Below are 14,696 nucleotides of genomic sequence, written 5' to 3'. Positions count from 1 at the left end.
GCCTGATGGTACCTCTAGGTCACAGGTTGTGGTGCCCAAAATGTATAAGAAAATATTCCTGGAGAACGCCCATTCAACCGGACAGGTGGACATCTAGGTACAGCCATAACCCAGACACAGATCTGAACTGGTTCTATTGGCCTCGTATTTATTTATTTATTGTGCATTTGAAAGGAGTTTGTACATCAAGAAATTGTTTGAAAACACCCTATATATACGCAGATGTAAATAAACATTGTGGTCGCATGTTCCCTATGTCCGAAGACAAGTACCCAAATGACACCTCCTGCTCCCTTGCAGTCCCTGCCTATAATAGACATACCATTTTCACACATGGGTAAGGATATAGTGGGACCCTAGAACCATCAAAGTTGGCAAACTGATACATATTGGTGATATTAGACAATGCAACATGCTACCCTGAAGCCTTTCCTTTAGGAACCAATACGACCCAACAAATTCTGAAGTATTTAATTAACATTTATTCCAAAGTTGGGTTTCCAAAGGAGATCTTAACCGTCTACCTTTATGAGTATGCACGTGTCAGAGGTAAAGGAAATTCTTGAGATTAAAACTTTGCATACTTCTATATATCACCTACAAACTGATGTCTTAGTCGAACAATTCAACAAGACTCTAAAGCATATCTCAAAGAAGTTGGTCAAAGTTGATGGAAATAATTGGGAGGCTATGACAACTTGGGCCCCTTTTACCCATAGGAAAACACCCCAATCTTCAATGGGATTTTCTCAATTTGAACTCTTGTATGGGAGAGAACCGCAGGATGTCTTAGATATGTTGCGTGAAACCTGTGAGGAACGAGGAAAAGCTACTTTACCAATATCCCTAACTGTCCGAGACTAAAAGAACACATGGTGGCAGTTAGATCCATAGTACAAACTAATATGCTAAAGACCCAGGAACACCAGAAGTGATATCATGATAGAAAATCTGTATTAAGATACTTTTCTATTGGACAAAAGGTCCTGGTTCTCCTCCCATGTTCTGAAAACAAAATGCTTTCTAGGTGGCGTGGTCCCTATGAGATAATGGATCAGACAGAGCCCTGCGATTATCGAGTCTCGTAACCAGATGGAAAAATGAAGATTCCCATTTGTCATGTGAATCCTCTCAAGGAATGGAAAGAAAATCCCATTGGTGACACTACCCTAGTCTTAACCAGTCTTCTATCTGATGAAGTCAGCACAAATACCCCGATTCCATCTGAATTAGCTCAGAATCGGAACAAGGACCAAATGACAATTCCTAAATGTTTTCAGAACAGAACCTGGGATATATCATTACATCCGTACCCGCCCCTGGGAATGTGGTAAATCTGAAGCCATATCGAATACCTGAGGCTAGAAAGAACATAATTGAAGAGGAATTCGAAAAGATGTTGATGGCTGATATTATCGAGCCCTACCAGAGACCCTGGTCATCCCTGATTGTGTTAGTTGCTAAGCCAGATCAATCATGCAGATTCTGCATTGATTTCAGAAAAGTAAACGTGGTCTCCCAATTTGATAGTTACCCAATGCCCAGAATTGTTTGACCTTATCGGTTGATTGGGGTCTGCTGTTTACCTCTCCACGATTGATTGGACTAAGAGGTACTGGAAAGTTCCTGTTAATATAGAGATGGGGGGAAAACGGCTTTCTCTACTCCCCTTGGGCTTTTCCAGTTCAAAGTATTGCCTTTCGGTTTGCATGGGGCACCAGCTCCTATCAAAGGATAGTGGATAATATCCTTCGGCCCAATGCCTCTTTCTGTGGAGCATACATCGATGATATCCTCATTCCACAGCAAATCGTGGAAAGAACATGTGTGCAAGCTGGACTCGCAGCAAACCCCCAAAACATGTAATTTAGCCAGATCAGCAGTGTAATATCTTGTGGTTTTCGTAGGAAACTGGCTAGTTCACCCCCAGATAGAAAAAGTCAGGGCAGTAAAAGAAACCCCAAACCGTAAAATAAAAAAAGACCCAAGAGCCTTTTTGGAATAAGTAGGATATTAGACGGTGTATCCCTAATTCTATAACCTCTTGTTTTACTGATGAACTCAAAAATGCTGAAGCCCAGAAAATCAATTGGCATAACTCGAACACATTTTTTGTAGTGAACCTATGTTGATGGTGGGCAATTTCAACTGGGAATTTATCCTACAAACTGATGCCTCACATATTTGCCTAGGTGCAGTTCTTTCACAAAATCATGACAGCATAGAGCATAAGTAGAAAATTATTCCCAAGAGAAAAACGTTGCAACTCTTGAACTGGAAACCTTGGAAATTAAGTGGGCCATAACCTACCTTAAATATTATCTGACAGGCAGGAAATTCAGACTCGTTACAGATCATGCCCCATTAACATGGATGACCCTCCGCAAAGACACTAATGCAAGAGTCATGCATTGGTTCTTGGAGATACAACCCTATTGTTTTTCCATGGAACACCGGAAAGGAAAGGGACACTGTAATGTGCAAGTCCTTTTCCATTTTCCAATAGATGCTGAGAAAACTAGCAACATGAAAGGAAGGGTTTGTGATGAATACAGTGGAGTTATTACGGATTCCCTGGCGGCGAACGGTCATGTAACCAGGAGATGGCAGCTAGTACCTGATCCAGACCCTGGCGGTGGATCTATGACGGAGGATCATATGGGAGGAGACAACTACCGGGGGACGCTTTGACTTAATTGGATAAAACGCAGTATTCCTCCGCTTTCCCACAGGGAGGATCCTCTAAAACGCGAGTTCTTAATGGCCCATTGTGATTCTGGCCAGGCTCCCATGAGTGATCCAAAAACCCACAGCTCACAAACAGCACTTTTTGTTTCTATTGTACGTTCAGATGAACCAACCAGACCCTTCCTCTCCCAACAGAACTGCATCACCATTGTTTGGGTTCCCATTGGCTCAAGGCTAGACAACGGCAATGCCCTCTTTGTTGGGACCAGCCACAGGAATCTTGGCAAACTTCAACTAGCTCAGAACAATGCATTAAAGGCCGCAACTGGCATCTCACGTAGGGACCACATCTTCGAGGTCAGGAGGCAAGTGCACTGGCTCCCCGTCAAGGAAAGGATTGTATTCAAAACCCTTGACACATAAATATCTCCTCCAGTACCTAGCACAAAGGATCATCAAACGCACGTCATCTAGACCTTCCAGAATGGCCTATTCCAATCGTATCACTGTTCCTCCACACACAGAGTGCGTGCAGGTGGCACTAGCTTCCCAACTATGGCTGCGACCTTCTGGAATACCGTCCCAGCCCAGATCAGGATGATTGACTCTCATGCAGCATTCCAGAAGGCCATCAAGACGAGGCTCTTTGTCTGAATGGGCTTTACCTCCTACCTTATGCATCTCTGTGTCTGCATCCGTGTAACGTTCATCTAATGTATTATGGAATGAAACAATTGAGTATGTAACAAAATAATCTGTTCTAAGCATTATTCTGTTGGGCCGCATTCCTGTAACCCTGAATCAAGCCTTCTTGCGTCTCCCCATAGCGCCTCGATGCCCGTGGGCTTTAGTGCTCTCTACAAATCCTAAAATAAAATGAAACCTTTTGAGAGTAAGAGCTAAAAAAAACCATGACTTTCATGCACTCCAACTGCCGTAATCACTTGGGTACTGAGACGAGGAGGAGGATGAGGAGGATGAGGAGGGTGAGGAGGGTGAGGAGGGTGAGGAGGGTGAGGAGGGTGAGGAGGGTGAGGAGGGTGAGGAAGATGAGGAGGAGGAGGAGGGAGTTTGTGCAAAATGGCAGGAACTCAATGTGCAACACGCAGACTCGTTTTTTTCTAAAACAATTTTTATTATTTTTTAACACCACATCCAACTTAACCAACACATTAGGCATTTTCGATTACTAGCTTTTTAGCTTACATTTACATGTTACACATTGCAGCCTCCCCCCCTCTCTCCCCTTTAACTCGAGCCGCCCCTACTTCAGTGCCTCGGGATACATTCCTCTTGGGTTAATCCCCCTCATCGTTCTCAGACGTATCGTGTTCTCTGGATTCGATATGGGAGAGGCCCGACAGTGTCGCCACCATTTGTCTCCACGCTATCAGGGGTCCCGCTTCCTCCCCCCCCCTACTAACTGCTTCATACCGTCTCAGCATCTGCCCATTTCAAGAGATCATTCCACCACACCTCTAATCTGGGTCTTTGGGCTGCTTTCCAGCCATGTCAATTTTCCGTTTGGCCAAAATGTAGGCCAGATCTTTCAGTTTACTGATATGCTTTAAGTTGCATAGTCTGGTAAACCCCCCTCACCCTCAACATGCATGCCCATACTGATTCCACCTCCAACTTAATCCCCTTTTCGACCAGGCGTTGTTTGACTTCCTCCCAGAATCTTCCCACCTCCGGGTACGCCCAGAACATGTAAATCATCCCGGCGCCCACCTCCCTGCACTTGGGGCATTTCAGTGCTGCTGCGCTTCCAAACCTAGCGATTCTACTGGGGTCAGTTATGCCCCACCTCCCTGCACTTGGGGCATTTCTGCGCTTCCAAACCTAGCGATTCTACTGGGGTCAGTTATGCCCCACCTTCCTGCACTTGGGGCATTTCTGCGCTTCCAAACGTAGCGATTCTACTGGGGTCAGTTATGCCCTGTGGGTGACATAGAACTGAATTTGCTGCAGCCTCGCATTCCTGGACACCTTATATCTCTGGGCTCTTTCCCATTGCCCATCTTGCATAGGTTCTCCAGCCTCCTCCTGCCAATCCTGCCTCAGTTGGGGCAACTCCTTACCCACCCTGGACATCAATAGCTCATAAATTCGGGATATCTCGTGCCCACCCTCCAAGATGTCGTACATCGTTTCAATGGCGGTATCTGCTTGTTCTGCTAATACTACCTCTGGCTATGTTTCTCCGACTCGTTTAATGATTCTAGTATACGTTATGTATTGGCCCTTGTGTACTCTGGTTTCTTCCATTATCTTTTGGAAGTCTAGTGCCACCCCCTCTTGCCATATGTCTCCTAGGGTCGCGAGGCCCACCGGTTCCCAGAATTTACAGATCCCTTTAATTAATTGCTTGTCCTCTCCACATAGCGCCACGAGTGGCACCTGCGGGGAGCATGGAGTCGGGGTTTCCCACCGCCTGGCACGCTTTGCGCCATATTTTCCAACCCAGTTCCAGCAATCTCGCTCGCCCCTGCAGCTCTGCTTTAGGTAGCCATATCAGTTCTTTGAGGAAGAATGGGTCACATTCACTCCTCAGCAGTCTGGCTTCAGCCGTCTCGTTTTCGGACAGCCATCTGGCTACGTATTGTAGCTGTCCGACCAGGTGGTATATTTGGAAGTTCGTCAGGTTTATGATCCCTCTATCATACGTGTTGTGCAATTTCCATAGAGCCACCCTGTTTCTAGTGTTATGCCACATGAAGCCCCTGAATATGCTCTGGAGTTTCATGAAGAAGCGTTTGGTGGCGTATATGGAATATTAGTGGAAAAAGTGTAATAGCCTGGGCAGGACCACCATCTTGAGCAGGGCCGCCCTACCCACCATAGCCAGGGGGAGTTTCGCCCAGAACCCCATGCTGTTCATGATGCCTTCCACTGCCCTCTCCGTATTGTATTTATATTCATCTGCAATCGTGTGGTATACATTGATCCCTAGGTATCTGAATGTTCTGGTCTGCCAGTGTAACGCTCACCTTGTTTCCACGGGGACGCCTCACGATGACCCGGGATGATCTTCGGGACCTCTCACCTTTCCTGGAGTTCGGGCTGTTGAGGATTGGCTCTAGAAGACAGGAGGTGAAGTTTAACTGCTGTCCCTTCCTTGCGACCCACCTCCCGGGTTCCCCATGCAGTTCCCCAGGGGACGTCTCTCACCTTGATTTCTATAAGGATGCGCTCTCGGTCCTGCCGCACCGGGCAGGGGCGCATCGTTAAAGGCACCGTTCCGCCGAGTTTGTTCACTGGCGAGGGCCAGAGTTCAGACCGGCTGCAACTCCCTCTTCTCGGGTAAGTCTTTGAAGGTGAAAGCAATGTCTTTATCAGGTTTTGCACTAAGTAACCTTTTCCCTTCTTCTTGCAGATGCTGGAAGCTGCGATGGAAGCCGGGGCCAAGTTCCAAAAGGTAAGATGGTACGCCAAGAGACGCAGAGACCGTCCTTGCAAATGGCTAACCTGTGCTATTGTTTGTCTTGCAGGTCGAGAAGAACTGAAGATGAGTGGTTCTCAGAAATCCAAGGGACGAAAGATGTCTTGGAGATGATGTTCTTCCTGGCGCACTGGTAGGTGGTTCCCAAAATGTTCAGTTATTTTCCCGTTACCTTCTAGTGATGAAACAGAGCGGCGACGAGCGCTGGAGGACTTCGATTGCAGAAGGATGCTGCTGAGCAGGTAAGGATGGAGATGGTTCTAGCCTCTTCTCGCCCCAGAAGATCAGGATGCAGAGCAAGACCCGGTGAACGTCACGCTGCAAGAGCAGAATAACGCGAAGCGCATGCTTCTAATTGGGCGTGGTTTAAATAGCCAGGTGGTATCCCAGGTGCCTTCGGGGCGGGCCCCGCCCTGGATGCTAGACCGCTGAATGCAGTTCTCCAGTATTCCTCATGGGGGCGGCCATGCTTATCCATTGCCCATTGAAACCCCATCTCAGCATGTGTCTTCGATGCCAACAGCGCCAGGACTGGCTCCAAGGAATCCGAGGAGAACCGAATAAGGTCTTTAGGGCCCTGTGAACCCTCAGTGGGGACGAGGTTGTGACAGCCAGGATATCTGTAGGTTAGGTAGGTTCCCCTGCAGGACTCCACTATACCTCCCCGGGGGGAACATGCATGACTTATTAGGGTTTACTGCTATGCCTGAGAGGGTCGCATAGCATTCCATCACTTCAGGACATACTGCAGGTTTTCTTCTGGGAAACGCAGGTATAGCAGCATATCGTCTGCGTACAGTGATATCAAGTGCTGTCCCCCCTTCGTGTGGACCCCTACCTCTCCGTACTGCTGTCTGAGACAGATCGCTAGTGGTTCTGATGCCACAATATACAGCATGGGGGACCAGGGACAGCCCTGTCTCGTGCCCCTGCTAAATTGCCATTTATCTGAGATATTTGCTCCCGTTTTGACCCTATCTATTGGAGAGCTATACACCATTTTCACAAACCGCAGGTACCCTGGTCCCATCCCAAATCCTTTCAAGGCCGCCATCATCCAAGGCATCCTTCCAGAGTCAAAAGCTTTTACTGCATCTAGCGAAACTATTGCCATTTCGCTTGGGTCGCCCTCTACCTGTCCTATGATATGGGGGAGTCTCCTGTGGTTATCGGATATATTTCTGCCCGGGACATACCCAGTATGATCGGGGTGTATGAGTTTGTTTATTACCCCTTTTAAGTCGGTTTGCCAGCACGGCCATTTTGCTATCCTGGTTTAACATGGATAGGGGTCTGTACAACCCGCATTCCGTGCTTGGCTTATCAGGTTTAAGAAGTGGGATAATTACCTCCTCCCTCAGGGATTCCAGCAGTCTTCCCCTTTCAAACGCCTCATTTAGCATTGCCAGCAACGGGGGGAGCACTTCGCGTCTATACATTTTATAGAATTCGCTGTGGAGCCCGTCTGACCCCGGGACTTTGCTCGTGGGTAGATGCAGTACCACTGTTTCCAATTCCTCTATTGTAATTGGGGCCTCCAGGTTCTCCCTTTCTTCCTCGTTTTAATTTAGGTAATCCTATGTCTTCCAGTGTCTCCTCGGTCTCCCGTTCAGCAGTTTCCCCCGCGTCTTCATAGAGGAGTTTGTAGAATCTGGAGAACCCCTCGTTTACCCCCTCTTGGGTGTTCCAAATCTGGCCTTCTTCTCCCGTTATCTCCCTGATTACTGGTCTTGGTGTCTCGTTTTTGTATAGCCATGCTAACCGCCTCCCCGGTTTATCCCCCCCTGCATGTTGTCTTTCAATATAATTTTTATAGTTCAGATTGCATAGCCTCTCCCAAAGCCCTCCGCTAACTTGTCGTAGATGGCTCACCTGTTCCGAGTCTTCCCATGAGGTAGCTCTCCTTTTCATAATTTCTTCTAATTTCTTTTCTGCCTCTTGTAGCTCCCGCTCTATGCCCCCTTGGAGCCCTCTAGATTTGGATATGGCCTCCCCTCTAATTACCACTTTAAAGGTCCCATAGGGTTCATTCTAACTCCACGCTTCCCGTGTTAGTATAAAAATACCCAGTGATCTCCTCCCTTGGGTCCTCTCGAAATGCCGAGTCCTGCAGGGCCTCAGCTCTAAGCCTCCATGTTTGGATTGTTTCTCAGGGGGGGCTGATGTCTTCACTCTTGGACCAGAGGGGAGTGGTCTGATAATGTTCTTGCCTTATATTCTGAACCTGTCATTTCCCCTACAAGTTCTGAAGCTACAAACAAATAGTCAAGTCTCGTGTACAGGTTGTGCGGGGCAGCATAGTGTGAGTAATGCCTCTCATTCGGGTGTTGCTGCCTCCAGATATCCTCTAGCCCGAAGTCTCTCAGTAGGGCCTGTAGCGCTTTCGCGGCAGGGAAGGGTTTATCTAGTTTCATGTCTGACCTGTCCATTTTAGGGTGTAGCGTGCAATTAAAGTCCCCTCCCCATATGGTCGCACCTCCTATGTGGGGGCTGATTTTTGCTATATAGTGTCCCAAAATAGGCCACCTTATCCTGATTGGGGGCATATGTATTTATAATACTCGGCTCTCTATTCTCCAGCAGCCCCCGCATCACTATCATTATCTCCCACTATCACTATCTCCCATCTGGCTCCGCCGTGGCCTGAAGCATCTCGAACGGCACGTGAGGTGCAACCCAGATAACTACCCCTCTGGCGTAAGCTCAATATGTCGCTCCCATGGTGGTCCCTCTACAATTTTTCTTGACCTGCTCTAGTTTCTCTTTGTTCAGGTGGGTTTCTTGCAGTAATGCTATGTCTACTTTTTGCCTCCTCAAATACATTATTACTTTGTTTCTCTTCAGGTAACTGTTGAGGCCTCTCACATTCCAATTTACTATTCTAAGACCTCCCATTGTCATCCATATTTTATCCCTTCTCCTTCCCTCCTCGTCGTTCTCCCTGATTTTGCTTGGCGTGAATGTGGGCTTGTTCCCTGTCCCTTTTCAACATTAACTCCCTGACTACTCCCCCCTCCCCTCATGCTCCCCAACTATGTTCACTGCACACTTTCCCTCCCCTCCCCCCCCTTCCTACCCGTCCCCAACCATTGCCCAGCTCCATCCCTGGATCTCAGGCTCCCCCGGATTTGGTCCTAAATCGGTGTGTCGATGTCGGGAACCCAGCAGAGTGTCACCGATCTATCAGTAACCTAACTAATCTATCCTTTGGGGGGGAGGGGGGTTTTGAGAGCGAGTCCCTTGAGGCTCCTGCAATTTTACGCTTTTTCATCATGCTCAAGCATTCGTATACTTGCCGTCCATGTTGCGTCCATCCCAGCTGGCTTCACTCTATCTTATATTCTAGTCCCAGTTTCTGATTCTGCAGCACGTTAGGTGTCGCAGTCTCAATTTTACTTATCTGCTCCGTCTTCTTCGTGGTTATCTGTTTCCGCTGGGCATTTCTGGGTATCCAGCCACTCTGACGCGTCCTCCGGGGTGTCGAAGAACAGTGTTCTGTTTTTGTAGTACACCTTCAGTTTAGCTGGGTACATAACAGTTCGCCAAAGCCCTTTGTATTGTGCCGTGTTCTAGGATCTTTTCCCTGTCTCGGTAGTTCAGGATTTTGGCAATTATTGGTCTCGGGGGCGGGGGGAGGGGGTTGGGCTCCTGGCGGTGGCCTCCTCGTTAAGGCCCTATGCGCCCGTTCCACTGCCAATCCTTGGGTGAGCGCCCCCTCCTCCTATTTCTTGCAATAGCATCATATCCACATAGTCAGTTGGGTTTGCTCCCTCTGCTCCTTCCGGTAATCCAACGATGCGTATGTTATTTCTCCGGGTGCGTCCCTCCGCTTCTTCTGCCCTGTTTTCCAGATTGTTCACACGTTGTTCCAGGGTGTGAATCTCTGCTGTGTGAGACGCACATGCAGCTGTTTTCGGGGACACCTCTTTTTCCAGTTCGCCTGTGCAGCCTGCTAGTGCTCTAACATCTTGTCTGAGGAGATTCACCTCCTCCTGTACTGCACCAACTTTGAGTTCAAGTGCTGCCTTCAATTCGACAATGGGCGACTCCAATTTAGTTTCCCACGCTAGTTTTAGGTCTGCGATTGCTTCCAGGATCTACTGATCTTTGCTCCCCGTGGCAGTGTCCATGTCGGGGGACTTCAACTTGCTCCTGGCCCCTTCTGCCGGGTGAGGTGTTCTGGCATATTCTTCCAGCGTGGGTTGTTTGCCCTTTCCCTTGGTCTGTTTATTCGCCAACTCAGTGTTGTCATATGCTGCGATTTGGGCTATCGGAAGTGTAGTCTCCTGCACTTTAGGGCTTGTTTTATGGCCTACTGTGGTGTCCGAGGGAGATTGTGGTAGAGGTCGCTATGCTCTGGATCGCCACTTGGGTGATTATCTGCATGGCGCTTCAGTTGCGCCTCTGACCTGCGCAAGCCAATCGTTTCTGCAGCGCTCCTTGGGGCATACTCGCTTGCTCAGCTCCCAGTTTGGTTACTGGCGCGTTTGTTTCCGTGGTAGAGTGTTGTGTGCACAATTTGGCAGCTGTGCAGGCAGCTGTGCAGGGTGTGCACTGGTGCCGTGCTTGTGTGGGGTTCGGTTGGTGTGCGTCTGCACACATGTCTGTACTTTGTCACCTGCTGTGGGCCGCAGTTCACCCCCGGCCTTCCATCGGGTCGGCTTGGGGTTGGCCGCAGGGATTCCCAGTTCCCCTGGCTGCTCCTTATGCCCCGGCAGGGCCTTTACGTGTACTCTCTTTGGTTTAGGTCTTTCGGGGCTTCACTTTGTGTATTGTTGCGGGCAGCTGCTTTATTCTGCTGGCAGGGGTCCAGTTTTCCGTGGCACAGTGTCTTCTACTGCCCTTTCCTGCCTTTCTTCCTTGTCCCCCGCCCCCCGTCCACTCACACTGTTATACAAATCTGGCTCCCCTCTGGGATTGGCAGGGCGACGGCCTCCTTCTATTTACAGTGGCTCATTCCTCTGGTCCTCCCCGGTGCTGGCACTATGCGGTGTCCCTTGCATGCTTTTTCGCATGCCCCAAGTGCTCTTACCGGTGTCTTGGAGAAGGCATGGTGCATCGTAATGGCCTGGGCTCCCCAGCGGCCCCGACAGCTCTGCTGTAATGCCGGTAGCGCCTATGTTCAGGCAAGGTGTCCACTATGCTCGTTTGCCAGCTTGCCGGGCTTCTGTGCCCTCCACCATTTTTTAGGCTTCCGCAGTGTACTGTGTGAAGTGGGGCTTAGCTTGCAGCCCTGTGCATTTGACCGCGCCCATGTTTTATCTCTGCGAGCGTCTCCACTCGCTTTGTCTTCCGCCCCTCAGTTGTTCCAGGGTGTTCGTCCTCAGCGTACGCCTAGTGCGCCCGGCCATGCGGTTGGATCCGCATGCCTGAGGGTGCAGTCATAGGTTTGTTGTTCGTGCGGTCACTTTCTCGCCTGCTCCTATCTTGCCTCCTCTGCTCTCCTGTGGCTGGGGGCTTCCAGCTTCCGCGGCGTCCCGTGTGCCCACGCAGGGGCGAAGCGCGGTCGCCAGCGGTCGGGTCGCTTACCTGCAGACGTTGCCGGGTTCGTGGATCCGGCGGTGGCTACTTTCCTGCACACTCTGCTGCCCGCCTGCTCTTCCATTGGCGTCGCACGCCGGTTCTGCTCCGCTGTCTTCCCCTCCTTCGCAGTCCGCCCTCAGCGCCTATGTGCACGCTGTTCTAGTCGGTCATCTGCCGTATTGTTCCATTCCTTTGTTGCAGCCCTCACGCCATCTTGGATCTTTCCTCGGCGGACCTTCTCGCTCTTAAAGGGCACAGATCTTCCAAGGCACGCTGATCAGACAGTCCGCAACCCGCTACGAGCCTGCCTCACTTGTTCATACATGTGCCCTGGCATTTCCACACGTTCCCAATAGTTCTTGATGCACTTATGTGCCGGATCAGTAAAGGATCTGCAGGAGCTCCTCCGGGAGCACATCCTTCTACATGGCCCTGTAGCCACGCCCCCCAACATGCAGACTAGTTATTTTCCCAAAACCTGCATTTGCTGGACATTTTAAATATGGCAACCCCACTGTGTGAAGCGAGAGTGCAGGAGAGGATGTCAAACTTCCTGCCGAGGCTCACAAACGATTAATGGTGGAAAGCCGCCAGAACAAAGAGAGAAGCCGCAAGAGAACAAGGAGAGCCATCGAACTGCAGGGAGCCAAGTATGAGCACCTGCCGGGTGAGCCATTTACAGGAGCAGCATTCTCCAGTCCAGACCGAGCGAGGCAGCTGGCGCGTGATCGCGGAGCCGTGTAGGACACCAGGGGGGCATCTGTAGACTCCAAGGTGGAAAGCGGATGAGGAAGCCAGGGCGCTAAGGTGCAAGCTGAGTCAGAAACGCTGGACAGCACCAGTGAGTCTGCCCAAAGCAGCTGGGGGCCCCCAGGGTGTTCCGACAAGCTCGCCACCAAGTACTTGAACAATATGAGATTGCTGGTGTAGAAAATATTTGAAATCCATTTAAATGCAATTAAGACAAAGTATAAAGGGCTAAATATTTTTGGGAAATGGTCGAGATGGGTTTTTAGGGGTGGTAAACGGTGGTTTGGGAGGGTACGTCCCATAAAAAAATAGAAAATTAAAAAAAAATGCATAAATGTTTTCAAGATAAAAGTTTCGATATATGGGCATTCGTTATAGATTACTTTGGTATAAAGACATGTAACCTATTTAAGTATACGTTTTCATCACATGTCTAAAAACATTTTTTTTTCGTCTGTTTCAGGTTGACATGCAGCTGTATATCATGTCATTTATTTCTCCCAGAGACCTCTGCCAATTAGGCTGCACAAGTAATTATTGGTATCTAATGGTACGAGATGCAGTGCTGTGGCGGTATTTTCTTCTGCGGGATCTACCCTCCTGGTCTTCTATTGACTGGAATTCATTGCCTAGTGCAGATATTTTGAAGACTTCCTGTTCTGAATCCAACGACGGTATGCTCCATGATTACATGGCAATGTAAGTATGTTAATTATCTGAAACTTTGGTTGTATTTTTAATGACATTATCAGGTCTTGCACACAGTACTACCACTGCGATATAGGAAACAATGCATGTGTAATTATTGCATGTTTTAATCCCCTTCCTGTTTAAGATGTACCACTGTCCTACCAGCTAACCCTTTGTCTCATATTTTTACATGTGTGCATTTCAGTGCACTGAAATATTTTTATGCCATGACATTTGTCAGTCTGTTCTTGTGGAGTGGACTAGAACACGCGTTTCCTTTTTTTGGTGCAGTAGTACGCTGTATACAATAAAAGGGTTGAACCTAAAACCGGCAGTGAAGTACTACTGTTAAGCCTGCTATTGTCCGTGAGCCGGGAGATATTACATGTAGCTTGAGATTTTTCTGGAGGCGCCTTCAGATGCAGACCTCTACAGGCCCGAAGAGCCTGCATCTAAAGTGAATACCTGGTGCCCTCCAACTCCTGTCACATAAGGAGATTAAGCCGTAATGCAGGGTGGTGTTAGTGATTGTACAACTAAAAAGGTTGTGGTGTTTTATGTACATACTTAAGTGAGTGAATGAAGCAGAGTACTTAAGGATGCTGTTGGCTTGTGACTCTGTGGGCCTCATTACAAGTATGCCAGTCCGGAAATAGCGTTGCCGGTAGATCCGTACCTGCACCTTTTTCCGGACCGGCATATTCTGACTTGCAAAGCCGGTAACACCGGCACCGCAAGTGAACCACCGCATCCGGCAACACTGTTGCCGGAATCTGCAGAGACGCGGCAGCCATGCCTGAGATAAAGGCATGGCGTTAGTAAGTGCACATTCCAAGCTGCACGAACACGCAAATACCGGCATGGACATGCCGGTAGCAAAGTGAAAACGGTGCCGGAAACACTAGTATTGCGGACCAGGCATTAAGTACTTTCAGGTGTGTAGAAACATGCCACAGGGGCCCAACATCAGCACAGGTGGTCCCAATGAGCATTGCTTCAGCACAAATGGACCACTCCCACACCCCTTACAACACCACCATGCTAGAAGTAGAAGTAGAAGTAGCAGTCGCAGTACTGGAGCTGGAGGCCATGCCTACAGGCCTACTACTTGAAGAGGCTGGGAGGCAGAGGATGCAGCAGAGGCGCTTGAGGAGAAGAAGGGCAATCGTGGCCCAGCAAAACCCCAATGTCCAGCAGGTTGCATGCCGCGGGCAGCCACCAATTCCACGCTTAAGGGCCACACCTTTCAACCTGAGCCAAAGCCAGATCCACACCCTGTACCGGCTAGACGGGAACACCATAACTTCGATAGTGGACCTGATCCATGACGACCTGGTCAGCCTCATAAAAATTAGCACAGCCACCCACCCCCCTTGCTCAAGGTAGTGTATGTGCTACACTTCCTAGCCACAGGCACATACAAGCACTCTGTGGGTGAGCTGCATGGGATATTACAACCCTGTTTTTCGTGTGTCCTGTTCCAGGTCATTGATTGTCTACCCAGGACTGCTGACCAGGTTAATGGCACAAAAATAGCCTTCAGTGCCCTTGCAAGCATGCGAAACGTCATCGGTGCTTTGGACTGCACACATGTGGAGCTGGT

General features: G+C 49.1%; 1 protein-coding gene across 2 annotated transcripts in view; it reads left to right on the top strand.

Annotated features, from left to right (window-relative positions):
• The window catches only part of FBXO4 (F-box protein 4), a 368,809-nt gene that overhangs the window by 96,159 nt on the left and 257,954 nt on the right, over nucleotides 1–14,696 (top strand). For both annotated transcript variants that reach the window (XM_069627208.1, XM_069627209.1), the window contains one exon: nucleotides 12,867–13,102. In XM_069627208.1, coding sequence (XP_069483309.1) covers nucleotides 12,867–13,102 — 236 coding nt within the window. The remainder of the gene's footprint in view (nucleotides 1–12,866; nucleotides 13,103–14,696) is intronic.

This window comes from Ambystoma mexicanum, chromosome 6p (genome assembly GCF_040938575.1).
Source record: "Ambystoma mexicanum isolate Mex_15411 chromosome 6p, UKY_AmexF1_1, whole genome shotgun sequence".
Lineage (NCBI taxonomy): Eukaryota > Metazoa > Chordata > Amphibia > Caudata > Ambystomatidae > Ambystoma > Ambystoma mexicanum.
Note: the sequence above shows the minus strand (reverse complement) of the source record. Positions and strands in the feature narration are given on the sequence as shown.